The sequence below is a fragment of the Geospiza fortis genome, unplaced genomic scaffold (assembly GCF_000277835.1).
Source record: "Geospiza fortis unplaced genomic scaffold, GeoFor_1.0 scaffold53, whole genome shotgun sequence".
NCBI classification, from domain to species: Eukaryota; Metazoa; Chordata; class Aves; order Passeriformes; family Thraupidae; genus Geospiza; species Geospiza fortis.
The window spans coordinates 11420751-11446546 of NW_005054305.1; the positions used below are offsets into that span (position 1 = coordinate 11420751).

The 25796-nt window shown below is 40.3% G+C and overlaps 1 protein-coding gene across 2 annotated transcripts in view; it reads left to right on the forward strand.

Annotated features, from left to right (window-relative positions):
- FAM110B (family with sequence similarity 110 member B) overlaps positions 1 to 25386 on the forward strand; it is an 83961-nt gene extending 58575 nt beyond the window's left edge. The window contains exons 2-3 of one of the 2 annotated variants that reach the window (XM_005418328.2): positions 6259 to 6325; positions 21607 to 25386. In XM_005418328.2, coding sequence (XP_005418385.1) covers positions 21913 to 23025 — 1113 coding nt within the window. In that variant the 5' untranslated portion in view covers positions 6259 to 6325; positions 21607 to 21912 and the 3' untranslated portion in view covers positions 23026 to 25386. The remainder of the gene's footprint in view (positions 1 to 6258; positions 6326 to 21606) is intronic. The other variant, XM_031066597.1, reaches the window with a different exon arrangement.
- The last annotated feature ends 410 nt before the right edge of the window (positions 25387 to 25796 follow it).

Genomic DNA, 25796 nt, shown 5'->3' on the forward strand with positions numbered 1-25796 from the left:
CAGTTGCATCTCTCCAACTTAAGTTGTTTATTTCAAAAATTGGTTTTCTTTTTTGGTAGATTAGGCAATACCAAATAAAATTGTATTTGTTAAAAAATCTGTTCAATGTTAACTCTCAGAATGAGAGGCTGCCTGCAATATTTGTGAATCATAATTGTGTGAGACTCATTAAAAAAAAAAAACCAACAAAACACAGAATCACAGAATGAACTAGGTTGGAAAAGACCTTTGAGATCAACACAAAAAAATGCCATGGAAGTGAAGAAACAGAGGATTCCATTAAGGGAAACACCAGGGACACTTTCTGAGAAAGATCACTGACACGTCCATATATGAATACTTCATGTAAACCATCACACTTTTAAAATCACCTTTTGCTGGCAGTTACCAAAGCCAGAAAAATTTCCCAATGTTTCATTCAGGCAAAGGTCAGTGATGAATTGTATTTCATTCTCTTAAACATTTCCATTTATTTTTTGTGGCTGTGTCACTGCCTTGATTGTTTGGGGTTTGTTTTGTTTTGTTTTTCTTCTCTATTACATTTTTTGTTTTCAGAAAAAGCAGTGAGATTAATGTTTTTGCAAAGAAAGATGTTTAGGAGATGTTTTAATTTATTATTTTATTTTTTTTTTACTCATGGGAAATGTGTTGGAAGTAAGCTTTTCTGTGTCATGCAACTTGTGGTTCCCACCTCCTGGTGTATTTAATGCACTGTGTGCTCCTCAGCAGAGCATGGGCAGCAGCTTCCAGCTCCCTCTCCACTCATTTACAGCTTGGCCAGCCTTGGGCACAGAGCGTTCCTCTCTGTGTGTCTGCACCTGTTGGTGTGTAGTGTCCTAATTAAGATTTGTTGTCATCCAGGTAGTTCAAATAAAGTTTCATGGGTGGTTTTCACTTTTCCTGTTGTGGTATTTCTATGATTTTAATGTTCCAGGGTGAGACTTCTCTGAATCTGTATGAAGGCAAAAAGCAGAGCAACTATAGAAAATATATTTAGGTATAAATTTTTTAGCTTTTCATAACATGCGTTTAGTTGCATGATGTTGCCTGTCTGAAAATTGTTTTATAATAATTTCATCCCATTTTTCTTTCATTTCAGTTTCCATCAGCAAGGCAAAACAGTCTTTGCTTTAATTATTCTTCATTAAGATTCATATCTCTGCGATTAAACTGAGATAAGCTTTGGCAATTCTCAGGTTGTGGTTGTCTAAAGAAAAGCCAGGCTGAGAAATAAAACTCCCTGTTTTCCAGCAAGTAAAAATAGGAAAAATCAGCTACAATCCCTGAATCCTCACTACAGTGCCTGCATGCTTACCCCAGGCATGGGGCACACCATATTTCTGAGCTAAGAGATGCTGAAGAAGATGCATCCTTGACAATACCTTTGAGAATTTGTTATGAGATGTGTCCCTCTGCTGATAATATCCAGGGACATATGTCTCTTCCATTCTTCAGATGTATCTCAAATAAGAAATCCAGATGTTAGGCTGGCCTCTTTCTCCATTTTAAAATCCTCACTGGGTTCTTGCTTACGTGGCAAACACTTTGGTCGTTCCTTCCTTTGGGGTTTTTACATTTTGAATATGCAATTCCAGTCCCAGGACTCTGAGATTTGTTTTTCTCATATCATGGGTACTTTTTGTTGTAAGAATATTCAGCTGGCAAGGGACCAGCTAAAGGGATCACTGGTGGAACAAGATGGAGTTTTCTGCAGATTTCTATGTTATGTTCACGTTTCAATGTCTCTTAGTTCTAAAGGTCTCAACCTCATTGTGAAGATATTATTTAATGAGTCTTCTAAATGTGTTGTATCACTGGAGTGGCCTGGCACCACAAATGGCAGGAGAGTTTCTGTTCTGCCAGTGCCCAGCTTGGGTGTGTCTGTCCCAAGTCAGTCAGTCTGTCTTGAAAAGGAGCTTCACTCCTCCCTGAACGATTTGCATATCCTTTTGCTTACTAAATGATTTAAAAAAAATACATTTCTAAAAAATGGTAAAAGTGTTTAGAATTTATCTAGTTACAAACTTAACTTTAGATGCACAGATCTCATCATATTGGTTGTTAAAATTTTCCACTTGACCTTGATTTCAGCAGCAGATAAGAGATTTCCTGTTGAAATCAGGATAATGAGCCATTGCAGTATGCCAGCTGCCCAGCCATTGTGGACTGTTTTTCTAGGCATTCCAGGATGATTTTTTTGGAAAGAAATTTGAATGAGTGTGGGATTTTATAGAGAAAAAAGCTACACAGAAATGTCAGTTCAGTGGAGAAAGTGGTAGCTCACACCCATGTAATTAAAGAAGTTAATATTTTTTTCCAGTCTGAGTCTAGTCCAAAGTTTTTATCTTGATTTGGGTGCTCCCTGTCTAGGTGAGGCATTTTCTGCCCTTACAGAGGAGATTAAATCTTAGCTGAAGCTCAGAAGGGAAATCAGCTTTGTGTATGCCACTCAGTGTCATGATTTTTGTGATTTTGAGAAGTCTGATATTGGCTGTCCTTATGCTGTTTTGGATCTCAGATGGTTTAGAGTATTTTTTTGGTTTTTCTTTCTCTTTCTTTTCTCTCTCTCTCTCTGTCTCTCTCTTTTTTTTCCTCCAAAGAGAACTGAAAAGATAAGGACAGTTGCTTTAAATATTCATGTTGAGGCCATTTGCACCTGTCTAGTAGGAGCCAGTGACCAATCAGTTCTTTGCACATATCTCAGCTGCTGTGTGTTTGGCACTAGATCAGCATATCTATTATTGATTTTTAAGAGAAGCACTGTGGGGGCACCTAATGTTCCTAAGAAGAAGTATTGCAGAGATCAATCTTTCCTGTTGGAGTGAACCAGGCTGGATGGGGCTTTGAGCCAGCTTGGTCCAGTGGAAGGTGTCCCTGGCCATGGTGGGGATTTTGGAACCAAATGATCTTTATGGTCCCTTCGAACCCAGGGGTTAATCTGTGATATAAATCAGCTTGCACAGGCCTTGTTAAGTTACTTAAGGGGAAAAAAAAGATCTAGGAAAGATTGTCAGTGAGGAAGGAATGCAATGGTGACTGCACACCGTGGCAGCTGTGCCCCACTGTGCCTGCCTGCAGGAAGCAGGTCTGTCCATCCCCAGGAAGAAGCACTGAGCTCTCAATGGTAACAAACATTCTCAGACTCTACTGTGCATCCAGTGTAAAGCTGTGCAGCAACATATCCTGCTGTATTTTCATCTGAGTCATACAACTGCAGGAGAAATTGAATCCTGGGCCTCCAGATCCAGGAAAAAGGCAAGAAAGAATTTAAAAGCACCTAAGAATCAACTATAGTAGTTGTCAGACATAAGTTGCCTTCTTGGAGGCCAAGCATTTGGTATTGGTTTGTCACAAATAGGTTGGTTCTTCCAATGCAGGGCTGGCCTGGTATTCTACTGCAAATTCCATGGAAGGAGTGGGACAAGCAGAGTCTGTTCATTTCTTGCCCATTTATCATCTTCCTTTTGTATTTTCATGGAGAAAAACAAGTGCATGTAACTTGTTGGTGTCCTTTCTGGGTTCTTCTGCATTGGAACTGGGCCATACAGAGAGGTAGCTGGAGTAACCAAAATTTGGTGACAGGGGTCTGGCATGGTGCTTGCTAAACACATATGAATTGCACTTGCATGAGTGATTAGAACTTGAAAAATATTCATGTGAGACCTCTTATGCTAAACAGTATATTAAGTTGAGAAAGGAGGATCTGGTGCTTTTAGCTATCCTGATAAGTCCTTGCTCATAAATTCTACTGAAATTTATGCTGTATTCTTCATTTTCTCTACTTTTTCTTGCAGTTCTGTGTTAATGTTTAAAAGTGTTCGCTGTGGTGTATGTGGCCCTTCTCAGCTGTGTTAAGGGTGCTGTGTTGATTAAGAGATTTTTCTGAGATGTGTTGCTGAAGGGCACTATTTTGGACTGATAAAGTGCTACTGGACATCTATTACTAGAGCAGTTCATCTGCTCAAACAGGGCAATTAGTACAAAGTTCTTCCTTGGGCTGCTCATCCTGCATCTACCAGTGGTGCCTGTCTGAGGATTTGCTGTCCTGCTGGCAGAGACATGAGTCCTCACAGAGGGTTGTCCACACTGCTGCTGCACAGTCCCAGGCATGAGAATATTGAGGGTTATGTTGAAGAACTTACACAGTCTGTAACTTAGTTCAGAACTTGGTCTGCCTCCACATTACTCTGTGAGCTTAATTCACTGACATTTTTGTCAGTGCACTCTGCTGTTGCAGATGCTAAATAGCATCGTTGGGGTTTTGTTCAGTGGCATGAATGATGAAACCAGTCATGCACTGAAAGCTCCACAGAACATTTATCTGTTTGAGTTTTGTATGTATATCTTCTTCAGTCATTTCTGTCCTGGGTCCAGAGCCAAGCTCAGTGAAGCCTGTGTGGTGTGTGCTTTCCTGGTGGTTTCAGTTTAATGGAGACTCTCTTGGGAAGTCCTGGAGACCTGGAGCAGTATGTTCATTGTGGCACCAGAGGATTCCAGCACCTCACTGTCCAGCAACTACTCCAGTATTAATATACTTCCACTTTTTATTACTGTGAGCTCTTTATAGCACTTAGAAGATAAAATATTGGCTATACAATCTTAACATAGTGTACACTGGTGTTCACTAAACAACAATGTATTTCATACTTCACACTGACATTCATATCATAAATGTGTCTGTTTGAATTACTACTATTGGAATAAACCACATGCATGTTAGTCATTATGACTATATGCTTGTATCACTTAGAAAGTAAAAGTGTATTCTTGTTACAGGAAGATGAGAACTCTATTGTGCGTGCACTTATGTGGTAACCGTGTTCTGGAGCTCTCTTAAAAGCCATTATGATAGTGGGTCTTCCTTAGCTTGGCATTTCTCCCCTTCTGCTGGCTGTCACCAGCCTTACAGCAGAGAGGAAAACTGCTTCTCCCCTTCCTCCATCACTGCATTTTTTTCCACATAAAAAGATGTGTAGAAAGCTGCATCCCACAGCAGAAGTGTTTTCTTCCCTAAGAAATACACTGACTTATTTTTCCCTTACCTATTGCATACACAAATGTTTAATTACAGGAAAATTATCTCAAAATTTTAAAATTATGTGGTTTTCTGTCAGTCTATTTATTGTGAGGATATTTGCAATCATTTTTAGCAGGTGACACAAAATATAAAGATTTGGGTTTTTTCTGTGTGGACTTTAATGACTGGTTTAAAACTCCAAAAAGTAGGTAATAATTTTGTGTAGAAAAAGGAGAAGGTGTTGCATATGAAATGAAAGATATATTGATTGACTAGATGGGAGTAGTGTTTTGTAAATACAATACTGCCATGGTTTTAAAAAGCATTTTCTAAAATAAATGTTTTAGAAAAGGGAAAGAGGCTAAGAAAAAAAAGGAAGCAAAATTTTTACATATAGACGTATAAAAATTAAAGAGTAGATTTTTTTGTGCTTTTTGTTGTTAGCTTAGAACATATCCTGTCATCCCTCCCAGCAAGGGAGGTGTGGAGGGGTTTTGAGCACACAAATATTTTGCTCTTTGGCCTTAACTTGAGTATGGAGAAATAGACCATCACTGTAGATTCTATATTTCCGTGTCAAAATCAACTAGCAGCTGCCCTGAAATAACACTAACATTTACATATTGATATTTTTCTCTCAGTTACTTGTAAAGTAGCTGACATTGATTCCATGCCCTACTAATTTTTTATCATAGAAGACAGAGTTGTGGTTTTTTTTTTTGCAGTATTTTCTCTCTTCTTTATTTGGAAATAGCCAAAAACACAACAAAAGGGATTGTTTATCTATAACAGGAACTTAAAAGGCACTTTTTTTTTGTTTTGTCCTTCATCAGTGAATTAAAAATTGCATTTTGACATTTTGGCCCTGTTTGCATTTATTCATTGATCCCCAGCACAGATGCATTTCATCTCACACATCAGATACTGCATCATGTGCAAGCTTGTGTTCTGAGACTTCCCTAATGACCTTTTAATTAGTTGTTGTTATTATTACACAGCTCACAGGCTTCAGCCACGTTGATGTCATCATTTATCTCACCTTTCATGTGAAATAGTCCCAGTTGCTGCTGTGGCTGCCTTGCACTTTTTCCCTTCCCTTCTCCTGGCATAGACTGGCCTTGGTGTCCTGTTTCCATGACCTTCAATGCTGACGTACATGCACCTGCAGTGGTACTGCTATGTTGTGTTTTGGGGTTTTTTAATGCCTTTTTCATATAATCCTTTTTGTCTTTTTTTTTCAGAATTCTCTGGAGCATTACATTCTCCTGTTTGGAGTGTGGACAAGAGTTTGGCATTCTGCTTTTACAGGTACCTTTTTGAATTAAAATGCATTTTTTTTTCCCCAGGGGTTGATAAAAGGAGAGCAATTCCAGAATGATTTTACTGTGTCCTCCTCTGCTATCTTGTTGTGATAATGAGTTTCTCTTCCTCCACCTTTACTAGTCTATTGGGTTGGCAGATTCATTAGTTGCAAGTATATTGTTGAATGCCATTTCAGAAAGATTGAGGCTTTCTCTTCTCTTGCTGGCCTCAGTCACACAGCCATGTATGTGTTGCAGAATCCTTTTTTGGAAGTACTCCAGTAGTTCCAGGCTTTTTCTCACCCTTTATTCCCAACCTGTACTTTGGTTACAGTCGCTCCATTCAGTAAATTTGTTTTAGCTTTTACAATGGAGACCTCCAGTGCAAGTAAACACTCCTTGCTTTAGTCCTCCAGAGCTTTCTATTTATTTCTGTTACTTACCTGACTCCTCTTTGGAAGTGTTCCAGTAGTTCCAGGCTTTTTACCATCCTTTATTCCCAGCCTGTACTTTGGTTACTGTTTTTCCATTCAGTAGATTGCGTTAGCTTTTTGTAACACAGACCTTCAGTGCAAACGAGCACTGGTAGCCTCAGCACTTCAGAGCTTTCTGTTACTTATTTGGTTATTACTACTGCTTTCCAAATACTGATGAGGCACACAGAATCAGAGAATGGGTGAGGTTGGAAGGGACCATAGTGGGTCATCTGGTCCACCTCCCTGCTTAAGCAGCGTCATCCTAAAGTACATGGTACAGAATTTTGTCCAGACAGTTCTTGAATATCTCCAGTGAGGGAGACTCTACATCTTTTCTGGGCAATCTCTTCTAGTGCTTGGTAAGGAAGTTCTGCTGGTAAAGAAGTTCTTCCTCATATTCAGGTGGAACTTTCTGTGGATCAGATTCCACCTCTTGTTCTGTTGCTTCGCACCTCTGAGAAGAGCCTGGATCCATCATCTTGGCACCCTCTCTTCAGATACTGATAGACATCGATGAGGTCCCCTCTCAGTCATCTCTTCTCGAGGCTGAACAGGCCCAACTCTCTCAGTCCTTCCTCATAAGAGAGACGCTCCAGTCCCTTAGTCATCTTTATTGCCCTTTGCTGGACCTGCTCCAGGAGCTCCATGTCTCTCTTGTGCTGAAGAGCCCAGAGCTGACACAGCATTCCAGATATGGCCTCATCAGGGCTGAGGAGAAGGGCGGGATCACCTCCCTCAACCTGCTGGCAACATCCTTCCTAATGCAGCCCAGGACACCTTTGGCCTTCTTGGCCACAAGGGCACTGCTGGCTCATGGACAGATGTTGCCCACCAGGACCCCCAGGTCCTTCTCTGCAGAGGTGCTTTCCAGCAGGTGCTGGTGCATGCAGTTGTTCCTCCCCAGCTGCAGGATTCTGCATTTGCCCTTGTTAAACTTCAGAATATTCTTCTCTGCCCATCTCTCCAGACTGTTGAGGTCCCTCTGAAGGACCACGCAGCCCTCTGCAGAGCTGACCACTGATCCCAGCTTGGTGTCATCAGTGAACTTGCTGAGGAGGCATCTGCCCCTTCATCCCGACCACTGATGAACAAGTTAAGCAGTACTGGGCCCAGTGTAGAACTCTGGGGGACACCACTGGTGACAGGCCTCTGACTGGACCCTGTGCCCCTGAAAATGACTCTTGGGATCTGCGGTTTAGCCTCTTCTCAATCCCCCTCACTGTCCAGGCATCCAGCCCACACTTCCAGAGTTTGCCTGTGAGGATGTTGTGAGAGACAGGGTCAAAAGCCTTACTGAAGTCAAGGTAGGCAATATCCACTGCTCTCCCCTCATGCATCCAGGTAGTTGTTTCATCACAGGAGGCAGTCAGGTTGGTCAAGCATTATTTACTTTTAGTGAGGTATTAAACTGATACTAGTGAGGTAATAAACTGGTACTCCTGAGCACCTTCTTGTCATCCATGTGGATAGAGATGGCCTCCAGAATGAGCCACTCCATCACCTTTCCAGGGAGGAAGGTGAGGCTGGCTGGCTGGTAGTTCCCTATATCCTCTTTCCTGCCAATTTTGAAAGGTGGGGTGCTTTTTTATAGTCCTCAGGCACAAGTCCATCCAAAACACTCTGAGCTTGACCTCAAGATCTGAGCAGAAGATGAGCATTAAAGCTTAAAATCTTTATTTTTGTCACTAAAGCTCCAAAACTAAAGGTGTCAGGAATCCAGTGTCAGAAATAATGGAAAGAGTAACTTCATCCTTGGTGAGTACAAGTAAACCTGCTGAAACCCATGAGGACAGGAGGGGACAGGAGCTGAACATGTGGCACTTTGTAACAACGGTTGTAAAATTCTTGAAAGATTAATAAGGTATTTCATTGTAGCAAAGAAAAAAATCAGTAATCAATGTCTGATGTGTCATGTGTCAAATTAGCAACACACTTCACAAATGCTTAGTTTTAATTCTGCTCAGTAAAAGGCATTTCATGTTCATCTGTTTCCAATCAGCATATTTGGCTCCAGAACATAAATTTGCATTGTGTGGGGTCTTAAATTAACAATTATCACTGCTGTTATATTTCAAGACAAAATGTTAAGTCTGAGAGTACACATGGCTAATTTAAGGGTAAAAATCTGTTCCCAGAATGTGAAAATCATCTCAGAAGCCATTTCTATCAGCTGAGGAATCGGGAACTTGAAATTCCAGGTACATTTCATACATAGTATGAAATTAAGGCAGCAAAACCATTTTAGCTGTGACTGACACCAGGAACATTCAAAGATCTGTGTTAATTTTTGTGATCACAAGTTAACCTACACTGATTTTACAGTCACATTTCATATTTTTACCTCCCTCATGTCATGCTGCATGGGATTTATTTCTGCCATCTTAGAAATGGGATTCAATGTTTTGTGTTCATACAGATGCTCCAGTAGGTCTGTGCTTTTGTTGTAAATATATTGCTCATTTTGTCAACAGAAAAAATTGGATTTGTGATTTATGATGAAAGCAACATCCAGTCCTGGCTGGGGTGACACAGCCAGCCCTCCCTTTACATTAACTTTTAAATAATGCCTTGAAACCAATCCAGATCAGTGATGAGCTGGAACTGGGACTGAGGGACATCTTCAGTGGAGGGACTCAGCTCCCCAGCAGTGGTGGGGATGGTGTGCTGGCAGAGCAGCTGGGCAGGAGAGGTTACCTTCATGAAGCAGGGATGAGCAAATGAAAAAAGAGACACCATATGTCCTCATTTGAGGTTTGGCGCCTTGGTTTCCACGTCCCATTGTCTGCTTTAGGCATCTTAACTATGCCATGTAGGGTTAAGTAGTTTCGGTGAACTACTATAAAACTTCACTGATACTCATCTCTTAATGAAGATAAAGCAGTAGATACAAGACTGGCATACCTCTATCCACTTTCTGGGTTTGGGATGAATTTCTCATGTTACTTTGGGCAGCCAGTATCAATCCTGTATTTAACTTCCAGTTTGGAGATTTACTTTTGTTTACAGAAGAGGGGAGATCTATAAGTGTGGCTGTGTATCACATATCTTAGAGGAGAATGGATATGTAGCAATCTTGGGGTAGTCTGATACTCTCAGGGAGGGCAGGAATGGAGTGGTTTAAGCAGACTTTCTAAGCAATAGTCTGTGACCCCTGTGAGGACAGGGTGGAGAGCATCCCTAGTTTAGGCATCCCAGGGACAAGCCTGTTGTGTATCTGATCATGCAATCAGCATGTGAAAGGGGTCTGAACCATTGCCAAAAAGAAGAACTGGATTTACTGAGGAGTCTGCAGCAAACCTCAGCACTCATTCAATTGACTGGTCAGTATTTCTGGTTGCTGGATTTACTGCACTATGCATTTTCATTCTGAGAGTGCACGGTGCTCCAAGCCTGGTGTCCCTCTGTGTTATGCTCCTGCCAACCACCCAGTGCCAGTTCCCTTGCCCCCAGCCTTCTGAGCTCTGCCGACAGTGTGTCCCAGGCACAGAGGCTGCAGGAGAGAGAAGGTGTAGCTCTCTCCTGCAAACCAAAAATGGTCTGGGTTTACAGGAGCTTTGCTTCAGGAGGAGCTTCACTGAGAGCTTCGCCTTTCTCCACAATGCCCTTATGCCAGCTCTGTTCCTTCTGCAGAATGGAGGAGCTGCAAGAGAGGAGATGAGGAAGAGAACTTGAGCTGTCTCTTCCTTTTTCCTATAATCCTTCTCTGTCCTTGTTATCTACTCCTGCTTCCCAACTCACCCTTCAGTGCTTCCTTCTCTATTCCCAACACCTTCTCCTCTCTTTGCCTGGTTAATAGCATTTCTCTTCTACCTCTCTGTGTCTTGTCATTTCTCACTTTTCTTATGTCTGTCCCCACACTCACAATTCCAGATTTTGGCTTTCTTTTGTTTGTTTGTTTGTTTTGTTTGTTTTCTTGGAGTCCCTACACTTACTTTCTCTCTCCATTTAATTAAATGCAGTGGTCATGACTCAATACAGCTTTTGTTTTCTTTAAGGTGATGAGGATTTTATGGTTTCTTAAAATTGGTGGTCAGGAAGAATTTCCATCACTATCATCATCATCATAACTTCACCTAACGCCTCAGATAGGCAAAAACCATTCAAGAGAATCTGGACAGTGTGATTTCTAAAATGAGGCTTTTCAAGAATATTGTTTTAGTGAAGGGTCATTAAATTAAACAGTAATACAAAGCCCCACTCTGAGTGTCAAATTTACATATTAAACAAGAGTTTGGATGCTCATTGACAAGTTGTTGTGAGAGACAGGGTCAAAAGCCTTACTGGCCTTACTGGAGCTGGATGTTCATCTCCAGTTAAATAGGGTGTGAACAATTTATGAAGATCTGTAGCTTAACATGTGGACTCCGTGGCATGTATTTCCCATACAGCAACCAAGAAGAAAATATACTCAGTCTATTCTAATAGGAAACACCTCAACAGCTGTAGTCAATGGTGGTATAGTCTGAGGGGTTACACGCGCAAGTGTGTGACCATGCACAAGTGTAGCACTTGTGTTGAGTTATACAGCTGTAATCATTAATTGCAACATCATCATAACAATGAAGACCTAAATTGCCTTGTGTTCCAGTGCCAAAACTGGTATGTTCAACCATCTGCTTGAAGAACTCTGTAATATACAGATATATCTTCAAGACGTAATGCTATGCATGCCTTCAGTTTTCTTTCTTGGCTTCTAACAACATGTACCTTTAGGCATGAGGTTGGAGAAAAGGGGAATGAACTATCCTGTGGTATGGGAAAATGTCCTCTTATCTAGAGAAAAACATAATTTTACCTCTCAAAAATGAAAGAAATTATTCATGGAGTTGCTGTGAAGGTTGCAGTGCCCTAGAACACTGCTGTAAATCATGTATGGTTTGTTTTTGCTGGTTTTTTTTTTCCAAATGTAATTTTAAAAAGCCTCGATTTGTTTTTACATAGTCAAAACTTTTATAGTGTGTTTATTTAAGAAAAAAAAAATGCAATATTTCATGTGTGTAGAGCTTAGAAATGAAATACTTAGAAATGGTTAACTCAGGGCAATTAGTTTGTAGACATTATTTTTAAATAGCCATTGTGACCTCACTGCAGTAATATCTCATGTTACAGAAAAGACTGTTTAAAGCAAAGAGTTTTGACAAACAAGACCCCACAGCTAATCAGAACAGCAGCTCAAAGTCCACAGTTGTCAGAATTAGGCCACTTTATTGTATCCCCCTGGCTGAACATTATCATTTTTCTGATGGTACTGGTTTTACTATGCTCATTTTTAATTGTGCCTACTGTATTGCCTCTTAAAGGTGGCCTTGTAAGTTTTTTATATCAGTAGCAGATGTTAATTAGCTTTATTTTAATATTTATTTCTAAAGATTAAGTGCTTGTGTTCACATAGAGAATTTATTAAAAAGAATTTTCAATGTAACAAGCTGTTAAAGTAAGAAAATATTTAAATATAAATAATTAGGTGGCTTTCTGGGTTCTTGCTTTTAAAATCTTGACAAGTATTATAAGAAACATTCTGTATGCTTAGGCACTGTTTCTTTCAAATATATTTTCACAACATGTAAGAAACTTCAGGAAGGTGCTATTACGCTTTGTTTTGAAACTTTGAAAATAGGCATTTTCAAAAGATTCTTTTACTATATACATCTCTAAAGGAAAGGAAATTTTCATTATGGTCTCTTTCCATTTGTAATAGCTCTTTATGGTTTCTGGTTTTTTCACTGCATAAATTGTTTGAATTGTTTTTCTTTTCTGGACTGTATTTATTTACTTTGGGTTTTCGTGTATTTGAACATTTCTGGAGTTTTGCAGGATGAGTAACTGCAAGGGAGTGTCCAACTGAAGCTGTTTTCATTGTGGGTTTATGGTTATTTCTCACATAAAATCTGTTCATACCTATAATGCTATGTTCCTTTAATGTATTTCTCATTGTAAACAGTTTTAGAGAACTTTCATCAATAACCAAGAGTCTAAACATGGCAGCTTGATATGTCAGGGCCTCGGGCCTTTTATGACAGTTAGGTAAATTTTTGCCATTCCCACATGAACAAGCTGGCAGCAGTGTTTATGTACATAAAATCAGAGATTGCTGAACTCTTTTGAGAAATGAGAGATTGGATCAAATTCCCAATCCCCAAACTGGGGCAAGTTTCTGACCTCCTGAGGAAGAACTGAGTTGGTCTTCCTATTACAGCTGAAATGTCCTACTTGCTAGAAATTATTTAATTGCACTGGAGCAGGGTTAGTAACCCAGTTTCCTTGTCAAGTACCATAGGTGGTCTTTTTTTGCTCTTTTCTTTATTTAAAGAAACCTTGCAAGTACTTTTTGTTTGTTTGTTTGTTTCAAAGTGGAAGCCTTTGAAAAAAGTGCTGGAAAAGGATCTGTCTCTACATACTGAATCACAGGATTGTTAGGGTTGGAAGGCACCTCTGGAGATCACGTCATCCAACCCACCTGCCAAGTCAGGGTCACCTGGAGCAGGAAGGTGTCCGGGTGGATTTTAAATATCTCCAAAGAGGGAGACTCCACAACCTCCCTGAGCCTGTTCCAGTGCTCTGCCACCCTCAATGTAAGGAAGTTCTTCCTTTGTGGGACTTCCTCTGTTTTTGTTTCTGGTCATTGCTCCTTATCCTGTCACTGGCACCACTGGAAAGAGCCTGGCACCCTTGACAACCACGTTTGAGACATTTGTATAATACAAGATACAGCCTGGTACTTTGAGTATCTGCCCTGAAGGCTGCTTCCAGTCTGGACTCCAAATCCAGTGGAGGAGGAAGTGTTTTCTTTGTCATCCTCCCCAGCTCTGACTGTGTTTTGAGGTCTGGCAGGTACCTGCTGGATGAGACGCTGTGGCTGACCAAGGAAAGGAGATCCCTGGTTTTTCTACAGTTTGGGAATTATCATTAGGCTTAGTTGCTTGCATGCCTTTTAGTAGAAATAAGAACTTCACTTATGCTAGGTGATATGGGTGCTTAGGCCTGAACATGCCTTCCATGCTACATGCTCGTGATCATTCCAGATTTTTCACAGTTCCCTTCCATAGAAGTGAAACAGGGGAGATGGGCAGCCATAGAAGTCACGTGGGAGATGAGGAAAGTGTTCAGGTTTTGACTTGGTTTGATGTTCAGGACATAGCTGAGGCCTTGTAGGCAGGCAGAAGAGCTCAGAAGTGATTCTCAATGTATTAGTTGAGAGAGAAAAGTACTGGCAGAGGAACATGTGCTGTGTGGTGAGATCCAAGCTTAAATATCAGCTACCCAAGATTTAATGAGTGCTGCTGTCACTTTAATGGTGAGCAGAGACTCTGTTTCCCCACAGAATATGGCATTTAGGTGTGTGTGTTTCAGTGCTGATGAGTTTTGAAGACTCAGCTTGATGCTGCCATGCGGCAGTAGCTATGAAGGAGATGAACCTACAGAAGTCTTCTGGTGATGGGCCCTTAAATCTTTGACTACAAGGCTGTGTTGGTAGCCACGCTGCACATTTAATATAAACATTCATTTTGAAAATCTATACTTGCATTTATCCATTTAAATTAGTATTTCCAAGATAAAAAGTTCTTCTAAGCCAAAGTGGTTTATATTTTAGGGCTTACTCCATTGTGTAATTAAGGTCACATCCCTTAGTCTAATCCCATAGCTGCACTGCTATGCTGCAGTAGAGTGCTTTAACATTCATACAAGTTTTCAAACATTTAAAGAATTTAGGACTATGTTTAATTTATCCCAGTGTGACAAATGGCTCAGAATTGGCATTTTGAAAATACTGCTATGAAGATGTATGTTCTGTAGGTGAGTTAATAACTATAATTTTTTTTGGTGAAGGATGCTGCAGAAGTTACTGAGCTGTTTCCCAGCTGCCTTGATTACTGATGAGACTTGTGCTTCTGCTGTTGAGGACCAGTCTTGGCAGTGTTGTTGGGGGTACCACGTGGGTGTTGGAGCCTGAGAATCCTGCTAGTGAGGTGATGTGCCTGTGGTAATACTAGAAGGAGGGTGTTTTGCAGATGTATCTCCACATTTTTGTGGATAGATTTTTATTTCCTTCTTTGCAAGTGCATATGATTTCTACGGAACATATTGCCATGAGATTTTGGTGGCTTAAAATATGTCTCACTCTGAAAGTGGGCTTGTTAAGAATTACCATGAACTTGAGATGGGAACTAAAATGAAAAGATTTCCAGATAAAACATTTTTGCTGAGCTTCATAATCTAAATAATTTTTTCCTTCTGTCTCCCTCTGTTTTCCCCTACTTTGCAGCAGTGAACCCCCAGATAACTTTTTTTTCCCCTACACATTGGAAGCACTACTACCAGGAAAAAAAAGGTGGTTTACCAGGATTCAAAAATCCAAACATGGCCATGGAGAGCATCTACCAGGAGCAAGAAGATGAGATGCTAGCTTTTCCTATCAGTAGAAAAAAAGAGAGGGTGTAGTTCAGATAGCACTGCTCCTTCCATCAGAGCAGCAGTTACTGCATCTTGCAGAAGTAGGAGAGAAGTAAAAGCCTCCCTTTTTCCAGAGAAGAGGGACCAAGTAGGTGGGACTTGGTACAGCAGGGTATTAGGGTATTAGGGTTTGATGAACCTCTGAAATGTAGCTGAACACCAGAGCCAAGTATCCTGTATTGAAGAAGGGGATTTGTGTTGATCTCTAAAAGTGCATAAAAGATCCTAGGAAAACTGTGTAGGCTCAGGAGCCCACAGGATAAACTGGGAATCGTGGCCTTGTTGTAAGGAGGAGGCTGTGAATTTAAAACATGATAGTTATGGAAAGATGTGGAATTAGAAGTATAAAAGCAGTTTAGATTTGAGACCATTGACACTGGCTGATGAACAAGCAGTAAGGATGTCTCCTAAAACTTTGTGAAGTGTTTAGAGCATAATTTTCATAAAATGCACACTGAAATAGAAATATTCACATAAGGCTGCAAATCCAGTAAAACATTATATTCCTTATTATAATTTTTGGGCCCTTCTCTGTTTTGTTTTGGTTCTTTTTGTTTAAATGAGCGACTGAAATTATTGCAAAGAACACAGTGCTGTCTAAGCAACACAGGGGTCCAAAGAAAACAAAACTGATTTACAAACACAGCTTTTACAAACACAGCCTGTAATATTGCACTAAATAATAAGACATTTTATTTTGGTTTGTACTGGCTCATTGGAAAATAGGGGAATTTAATTTCTGGGCTTTCTTCTGCATTTATGCAGCCTGTTGAAAGAAATCAGAGTTTTCATCATTGTGAGGTATCTATAGGGCAGTATTTAACCCGGAATCATCCCTGGGAGTGGATTACTGCTACTGAGTAGATGTAACAGTGATGGATTTCAGAACTAAAAAGAAACAAAATATTTTCTAAAGTTTTTTCTTTCAAAGGGGCATCTCTATCCAGCTCCCACTGAGATCTAGGGATACATTACAGGGTTAGTATGTAAGTATAGCTGCTAGGTTGCTTTCCTGCTTTCCAGATGTTTATACCTCCATGGATTTTCCAGCAGCTATTTCAACTTAACAGTGTTAGCATTTTTGGTTAAGACAACGTCTTGCTTTAAGCCTCATCATTTTCAGTGCACACTGAAATAGAAAGAGTGCTTGGTGGTAACATTGTTGTATTTATGGAGAGTTTTGTCTTAAAAGCTTTTGATGTAAGAGCAAAGCAGAATTAGCATAAATATATCAGCCTGTATTATGCTCAGCTATGCAAGCTATTGCAAACAATGCTAGTTGTAGTTTGGGTTTTTTTGGTTGGAAGTGATACATCAGCAGTGAGAAGTGACTCCCTTTGCAAAAGTTACTACCTTCCCACTTGGTGGAAATTTCTCTTGCCTATATAATTCTGCCACCTTTAGTTTCAGGCCACTGTAATTCACATTATTCATGACCTTTTGAAGGTTTAAATGTATACTTGAACAGAACCCAGTTGATCTTACTGTTCACTGTACCATGTTTTAGGGAGGGAACAGAGTTGAAAACAGGCACTTTCATTTGTATTTTGAGTGATGGTAGATCTGAAAGACTATTTAATCTCCTCATGCTTTATCTTGACAGTTAATATTACATGAGACCAAGACTACACAGCATACACATCTTTATCTAAAATTGGCTTAAAAATGAAATACTGCTGCCATTCTGGGTATGGATGACCTTTTATCAATTTCAGCCAAGTTTACTTAGGCTTTGCCTGTTTTTTTTAACTTAGTAACATATATATGTGAGGTTTACAATGGCAATTATCCACAGAATAACTTGTATCAGTTTTAGGCGTACATATTAGTATAACTTAGCACACAGACCTGTAGCCAGTGATTCTCAGTGAAGCTCTCATTTGTAGGCTTTGCAGTGACTGTTAAATAACCAATATCTTCATAATGGGGCCTGCAGCTCTGAAATGCACCCAGGTATTAGGGAAACCTGAGATTTTCCATCTGTGTCCCATGTTCCTGTGTAGGTTTTATTTTGTGATCTCTTTGAGTCCTGTTGCAGCTACTTCTTGATTACTTATACTGGAATTTATGTCATGTTTATGGTGCATCTTGACGTAGTGGTAGTTATATTTTATCATCTCGAAAATAAAATTGAGACAGGCCTTTAAATATCAAGGAAGGCAGAGTAAAGGCTGTCAGCCTTCATTATATTTATCCACTGTACATCATCCTCCCTTTGTGCAATCCCTTCATCTGCTGTCCCAGAGGGATGAATTAGGAGAATGAGCTTCATTGTAACTTTGTCAGGTGAAGCAATGTCCTCACCAAAGTCAAGGACAGAAATTTCACTCATTTCATTTGGACCACATTTTCACATGGCTTTTTTGCTGCTTTTTCTGTAGCTTGAATACTGCTAAAATATGTCATGCCTTTCTGTGGATACTTTTAGACAAAGACTGGGTGAAACGTGGCCAAATGCGTAGGAGCCACAGGACACCACAGAGTGGAGGAGGGAAGTGTGTCACTTACTGTCAGTTGACACCATTCAGTCTGCGTTTAGAATGCAGTTTTAGGTATGAGAGGAAAAAATGAAGTCTATTAGTGCACAATACTGTTGTATTTATAATAGTGCTAGAAATAAATACTTGCCACAATGGAGTTTGCTCATAAATTTCTCATACATTTCAAGAAACTGCATATTTAGAATATATGAACCTAGGATTCCAAAGTTTCTGCATAGTTTATCTCTTCCTACTGCCTTGGTTTTAAAGTAAGGAAAGAATATTTTATAGGAGATTTATTTGTAGTTATTGTTAGTCGTGTAGCTATTGCTGCTCTAGGCTGTGTTGTATTCCCCTAAATCATGCAGATAGAGCATTGGTTATTTAAATATGAATATCTGACAAGCATATTATGGACTCAAGAGTGATTAAATTGTGATGCCTAGAATGAATTAAGTGCTTTGAATCTCTGCCTCTGCCACAAAGGAATCCTGAATTGAAGTGTCTGGCTGAAAATGCAGCTTTAAAAGCCCAAAACTTTGTGCATTTTGTATTCTACTCAGCAGGTGTGCAATAGTTGTGGGATATTAAAGGAGCTCAGTAAGACCTTTCAGAAAGGTTTTATTAATGTATACATGGTGTTAAATAGAACTATGTTTGAATGCATCTATAAGATTTTTGTCTTTGTTTTTCTTGAAATAATTTCTTAAGTCTAGTCGTTTTGTAAGGAAGAGCAGTAATGGAAATTCAGAGTAAATCCTGAAAAACACAGTTCAGTCCATAGAAGGATTACACCTATACAGCAGACCTCTGGATGTGAACAGAGAGAAAGGAACATTTCTTGGTTCCCTGGATATACTTCACACGTTTTCTGGGAGTGGATGAAGAAAACCTATTTGCCTTTGAGTTTCTGCAGGATGTTACTGGTACCACAGATGTACCCAACAGGGAATTCAGATGCCTAAGCCATGAGTTTCTTTCGAATTTAAGCCAGAAAAAAGCCATTTCTATGCCCTGGTTGCTGCAATGATGATCTTCACAACTGGAATCTCAGTCTTCCTGAGACTACACTGTACTGCTGCTCTCAGCTTCTTATCATTAACAACAAAATTAATAAGTAGCAAGGTTCTGTAGTGTTGCTGTGTTGTTTCAGGTGCCCATGGACAGAAGAGAAGCTGGTAAAAATTGAACTAATTTTCCCAGTTAGCAGTAGGAACAGCCTGCAGCCATCACCAGCACAGGCAGAAGTTTCATTAGATTTTACATTCATCCACCTCTCTTTCATCACACTTTCTTTTTTAACTGTATCTGGTTAGTAATTTTTATCTCTCTCTGAGATGAGAATACTGAATAAGATTTCTGGTGATATTCAAATGCAGCACTTCAGTGAAATGGAGCAATTTAAACAGTGCACAAAAAGTTGATCCCTTTAATAGCTGTATATTCCTTAATTTATAGCAGCAGCCCCACAGGTACAAAGCCTCCATGGCTGGCCACGTAACCACTTGGCTGATACCCCCCAGGCTCCCTGTACTGGCTCAGGTGGACATTTCTGTCCTGGCTCCTCACCAGGTCCTTGCTTTACTTTCTAGACATGCCTGAAGCACTCTGCCAGTTGTAGCATATTTCCATTGAGACTGGGGCACCTGGCTCCATACGTGCTTGCAGGCAAGCACATTTGTTCTCTCAGATGAACACACATGCATGGTGGGATTTACTTTTCTTCTTTTTTTTTCCTTTTAAGTGAGGTGTTGAAGCCAGTGTGGATTCTCAGCCTACTGGGCAATGGCTGCTGACATTGATGAGGGCTATCCAAAGTGAGGAAGTTGTTAAATGCTGGGAAAAGACTTGCAAAAGCAGCCTTGAGCTGGAGGCCTTGGTTCCCGTAGCTCTGATCTGTCGTGTTGTGCAGAGCCACTCACCAGGAGGAGAATGGAGTTGGCAGCTGTCCTCAGGGGCAGGACATGGTCACCTTTAATGACAGTGGTCTAGCAGGAGAGTTGTCTTGCTTACTCAAGTAGTGTTAACTCAGTTGGGTGACAGTATTAAGTACAGAGAGCTTGGTTGTTTGTGGGGTTTTCTTCCTCTTGCCAAAACCCCTGCTCTCACACAGATTTGATTTCTGCACACAAGTGTTAAATACACACATCGGTGGGGTATTTCTACAGGCACTTAGCCATCCAGCTCTGAGCTGCCAATGTGGAAAGATTTGCTCTGTGTGTACGGAAGAGAAACGTGTGTGCAGATGCAAGCTGGAATTGCCTTCTGCGCATTTGGAAGTTTCATACTTAATTTCAAAACAGTACCAATAAATATGTTTATTCAAATGAGGAAAGCTTTTTCTCTTTCAGGGAGACTTAGTTTAAATTCAGGAAGTCAAACTGCTGAGGAGTTAGCACTAGGATTTATAAAACAACATTGAAAGAGAAGCTTAATTAACATTTCACTACCCTTTCAATTGCACTGAATCTGTGTCTGGTTTATCACCCACCTAAATATGTTAGTTTGTGTTTGAAGAATGCTTGTGACAGTGAGCCTTCAGGAGAAAGCTCAGCTTTTTCCTATAATCTCATTATAGCATTTGTATATTTAATTTGCTTGCTTTGACCTTGGATAATATGTAGAAAGTATTTAATGTATATATATCACATGATTCTGGTCATCAGTGATTGAGGTTGTTTTGTTTTTACTGTTAATGTAACTTCAACTGGAATTTCAAGTTGGGTATGGGTGGATGAGAACACATAGGATGAAAGCAAATCATCCCAGGGAAGGATGCTGCTCTGTGTTCTTTAAGATAGAGTGAAGAAGGAGCAGCTGCTTTTCTTTCTCTCCCTGAAGATCACAGTGATAGTAGAAATGGGATATTAAAGAGGGCAGCATAGATTAATGGGGCAGTAATAAAACAAATGAGACCCATTAGTGAAATCACTGCTTGAAAAGTAGATTCCATGGTAAGTGCCCTTCAGTGCCTCGTTTAGGAAAAATTGTTTCAGCACTTGTAATATCATCCATGGTGTTGGATTTTAGACTGTTGTGACAATCTCAGTGATAAAACCTTAAAATAATTTAGTTGAAGATAAATTTTGTTTGCACTTACTGCTTGATAGAAAACCTGAGTTATTATATCTATCTACATGTTAAAGACAAGTTCTTCTTTTCCAAACCCAGTCACAATGATTTTTCATGTTCCCAAAATCTTACATAAAAAAACAAAGATATTTTTTGTTGTTCTGTTAAGCCTGTAAGGTGATCATGAGAGCTTGGAAGGCCTTCTTTTATTGCTGGAGCACCAGTGCTATGGATACCAGTGTTCAAACAGACTAGGAACTGGAATTGGTGGATTTAGTGACATCTCCTGGCTTTATTTGTTTATTCTGTATTTGATTAGCAATGACGGATGTGCATTGCACTTAAAAACTCTTCATGTCTCTGTTTGCTCTCTGCTTTTTAGACCAGATTGTTTTCTGGACGATTTAATGAGCAAGGAAAATACACTTGATTGCTGAGATTTATACAGTATATTGCCTATAAGGAGAAAAATGTTTGGGGGTTAGAGATAAAACATGTTCACAAATCTACTTAACTAAGCCAAATATATTAATATGAAGTGCTTTTTTACTGGGAGATGTGTGGCTTCAAGTCTCTGAATTGTCTCATTCTGCTTCCTTCTCCCTCTAGAAATGTATGGCTGTATTGTGACGAGGCTTAGTTTTTTTAGATTTTTTTTCCTCCCAATGTAATTTTGTTAAATCCAAGCTCAGAGTGTAAATATCAAACGATTCACATCTTGTGAGACGCAGAGGGGCGCTGGGCAGGAGCGGGGCAGGGGCTCCGTGCGCGCTGCCCGTGCGGCAGCGGCCGCTCCCGGGCGGTTTCAGATCGCTGCCGCTCGCTCCTGGAGCGCAGGGGGGACGGCCAGACTCCCGCATCTTTCAGCAAGAAGAAAGGAGCCAGCGGAGCGGACTAATACGGACTTGTGTCGGGTGCCCTTGCCCTACAAAGGCTGCCTTTAAAAGAGAAACGCAGTGCTATTTAATGAGCTGTGAGATGAGGCACTGCTGCTAACGCTCAGATCCCAGGATTCATCGGCTATTCATTGTGCTTAATGTACATGTTTCTGCACCGTGCATTTAGGAGATCCCAGAGAAGAATCCAAAACGGCTGCGGGGGAAAGACCACCAAACATGCCTACAGAAACATTACCGACAGGTAGCATGGTGAAGCCGGTCAGCCCTGCCGTGACTTTCACATCTGCCGTTCCTCTCCGCATCCTGAACAAAGGACCTGACTATTTTCGCAGGCAGGCGGAGCCTAATCCAAAAAGACTGAGTGCAGTGGAGAGGCTCGAAGCCGACAAGGCGAAATATGTCAAGAGCCAGGAGGTCATCAATGCCAAGCAGGAGCCTGTGAAGCCAGCGGTGCTGGCAAAGCCTCCGGTCTGTCCTGCGGCCAAGAGAGCGCTGGGGAGCCCCACCTTGAAAGTCTTCAGCAACAATGCAAAGACTGAGAGTGGAGTCCAGAGGGAAAATCTGAAACTCGAGATTTTGAAGAACATCATCAACAGCTCTGAAGGCTCCAGCTCAGGCTCAGGGCATAAGCACGGTCCCCGAAATTGGCCACCCCACAGGGCCGATTCGACAGAGCTGAACCGACACTCGTTCGCCGAATCCTTGAAGGTTTATCCCACGCAGGGCCGGAGCAGCCCCCAGGAGAGCAGCTCCAATGTCAGCAGAAGGCTCCTAGATCAGTCAGCAGAGACTTTCTTGCATGTCTCTCACAGCTCTTCAGACATTAGGAAAGTAACTAGTGCAAAGCCCTTAAAAGCAATACCCTGCAGTAGTTCAGCCCCACCTCTGCCTCCAAAGCCCAAAATCGCTGCCATTGCCACCTTGAAATCCCCAGAGATTGAGGCGGTGGAGTCTGGATGTGGAGTTAGTAGAAGACCCTCCCTACAGCGGTCAAAATCAGACTTAAGCGACAGATACTTTCGTGTTGACGCAGACGTTGAACGATTCTTTAACTACTGCGGACTGGATCCTGAAGAGCTTGAAAACCTTGGGATGGAAAACTTTGCAAGGGCTAACTCTGATATTATATCCCTCAACTTTCGCAGTGCAAGCATGATTAGCTCAGACTGTGAACAGTCTCAGGACAGCAACAGTGACCTTAGAAATGATGACAGTGCCAATGACCGCGTGCCATACGGCATTTCTGCCATTGAAAGGAATGCCAGAATCATCAAGTGGTTGTATAGCATCAAGCAAGCTAGAGAGTCACAGAAAGTGTCCCATGTGTGAGAGAGAAATCCACCATAGAAAGAAGCAAGGACTGTATCTTTGTCTGTGAATATTCAGTTTGTGAAGGGTTGTGAAGTCTACTTGAAGTCTTGTACCCTTCTCAAATCTCTTTGTGTTGCTTGTTGTGCAATGTTTCCAAGTTGCATGCCTGTCAACATGTGAGCTGACCTGGCTTCCACTTGAACAGTAACTAACTACAAAGCCTGGCTGAGCATACACATTATCTGCCAAAAGTTTAAGACAAGAATCTGATTAGGGCTTCAGTATAATCCAAGTGTTTACATGGAAAGGTTATATGACTTCTTTGGTATTTATGTGGTTCCTCGTGGATTTTATATATGTCACTTTTTGTCTTAATACAGATATTGTCAACTGACTTTACTCGTTTCCAAGTTGAAACAGAATCCCTTTGGGGGGAAGAAAAGTGGAATTGGCTCAAATACGAGGTTTAGGCATACAACGATAGGCAAAGCAGCCTTATCTTTTGTAGAAAGTGCATTATTGGCACACAAAAGCTGTTTCTAAAAGGCAAAGAATGCTATGTTCTTAAATTATGTATCGTTGTTAAGCTATATATCCCTACTTGTAGTAAGGCACTGTTCAGTGAAAGTTTATTTTTCCTAGGTAAGCTCCCTCTGTTTTACAGCAGAGGTAGTCTAGTGAATCTGCTTGACCTCTGATAAACTAAATGAGACTTGCACTTGGGTTGGTGTAAGCATTTTAATGATTTTGTATTATACCAGTTGGAAAAACTTAAAGAAGGTTGGAGTCAACAGATGAAAATGGTGCAGGTGCAGGATTTTGTGGGTTTGATTTCTACTCAAAGATTCCTGGTCTTAAACTTTTGACAGGAATAATTAGATCCTATAGCTGATATTGAATGCCTTTATTAGTCAAAACACATCATGACTACAAACTCCATGCTGTCTTAATTTTTTTTGTAGACCTATTTGAAGAGTTAGTGAACAAAAATGGAAACACACAGCCATATCAATATAACGCCTCCTATTCAGAAGTAAATACGCTCAGTAGCTGAACTATATCTGAAAAAATGTGATTATGTTGTCTTGCATATGTTATATCTAAGGCTGTGAAAGTTTGTTCCAGCTCTAGGAAAGTGTAGAAACATGACAGTATGTAGCTTTTCTTTTCTCTTTTTTTTTCCTCCTTAAGATGGTTAGTGCTGCGAATCAACCTGTTACAAATCTTTCAACAATCTGTCTTCCCAGTGGTTTAATTAACTGTCACTTCAACTGACAGTGGTGGTGTGGTAGTGGAGGAGTTGAAAGTACAGTGGTCTGCTTCATTATTATTGTATTCAAGCTTTGAAGTAAATTGCAGCACTACCTTATACTACATCAGCTAATAGGAAACTTTTTTATTGTGTAAATGCTGTAAGACTTTGTATATACTTCAGTTGTTACAAAATCTTTAAAAGGAAGAGTGTTATGCTAATAAATAGCTCCTGGTGCAGGTATGGTAGGGGTTTTTTGTTCTTATTTTCACCCCTCCCATCCTTAAAACTGTATCAGGAACTCAATTGCAGTGTGTTTTAGTGCTGTAGAAGGTCTTGGTTAAATAATAGTTCCAGTAAAAGGTTTCTTTTACTAAAGTGCTTTTCAGAATATAATTTTTTATAAAATAACTATAGCAGCATGATCTGTCTGGAGAACTAGAAGAGATTTTCAAGACTCCTAAAATAGCTTGCTTCTTCCTTACCTAGCAATGTTACTGTTCCCGTTTATAGCATCTGTTCGTAATGAATCACCGCAGTCTTCTGAATTATTCTTCAGTAGTGCTTATTTATATATTTGAATATTAAAGATGTTTTACAAAGTCGGGTTCTCTCTTTTCTCTGAGAAGCCTGTAGCCCAGCTTATAACAGATAGCTATAGTTAATGCAGGCAAGACTGGAAGTGGAGCCATGCAGTCATTTGTTTCCTATGGAATTATCCTACATCCAGTTTTATATAATTGTTCTCTAAATGTTTGTTTATGGAGGGAGGGAAGCACACATTCAGTTTCAGCACACATTCAGCTTCAGGAGGCTACTCTGTGATTTTTACAGTTGACTTCACAACCTAAGACTTACAACATTCCTAGCTCAGACAAAAAAGAATAAAAAAGAGGAGCTCTGTATTTCAGCTACAGGCCCATTTGTGACATTTTAAGCTCCATGGGCTTCAGTTGGCATTGACATCACACTGGTTTTTCAAGCATATTTTTCCAATAGTAAGTTCTACTCAGTTCAGTGACTGTTTTGCCAAGGAAAATAATGCTTGAGGGATTAAAGCCAAGTGTAAAGCAGCTGTACAGCAATGAAATAAAGAAGTTAAAACCAAAATAAAAAATGCACCCACATTGTTCTCTCTCAAGTGTTTTAAGAATGATGATAAACATGCTATCTCAAGTGTTGTCAGCCAAAAACAGTAATAAAGAAGCTTTTATAACTAGAAAATGGATTAGAGCATATGCTAGTATTCTGAATTTGTTTCCCAAGGTTTGTTGGGAAGCCATAAATTCTTGAGAAATCAAATTCATTTCCTTTTAATCACAAAAGGGGTTGTAAGCTATCTGTAAGAGGGGGTTTCCTCACCCAAAATCTTAGGCAGCACCTTTGGAACAGCACAGGTGCTGATCTGCCTTTGCTGTCCCTGCTTCCTATGGTGTGCACATGGATAAGATTTTACAGGGCATAGACCTTCAGTCAGCTGGGCTTGCAACTCTGGTGAGGTTGCAGTAATAGAAATCATGGGATTGCAGAATGTTCA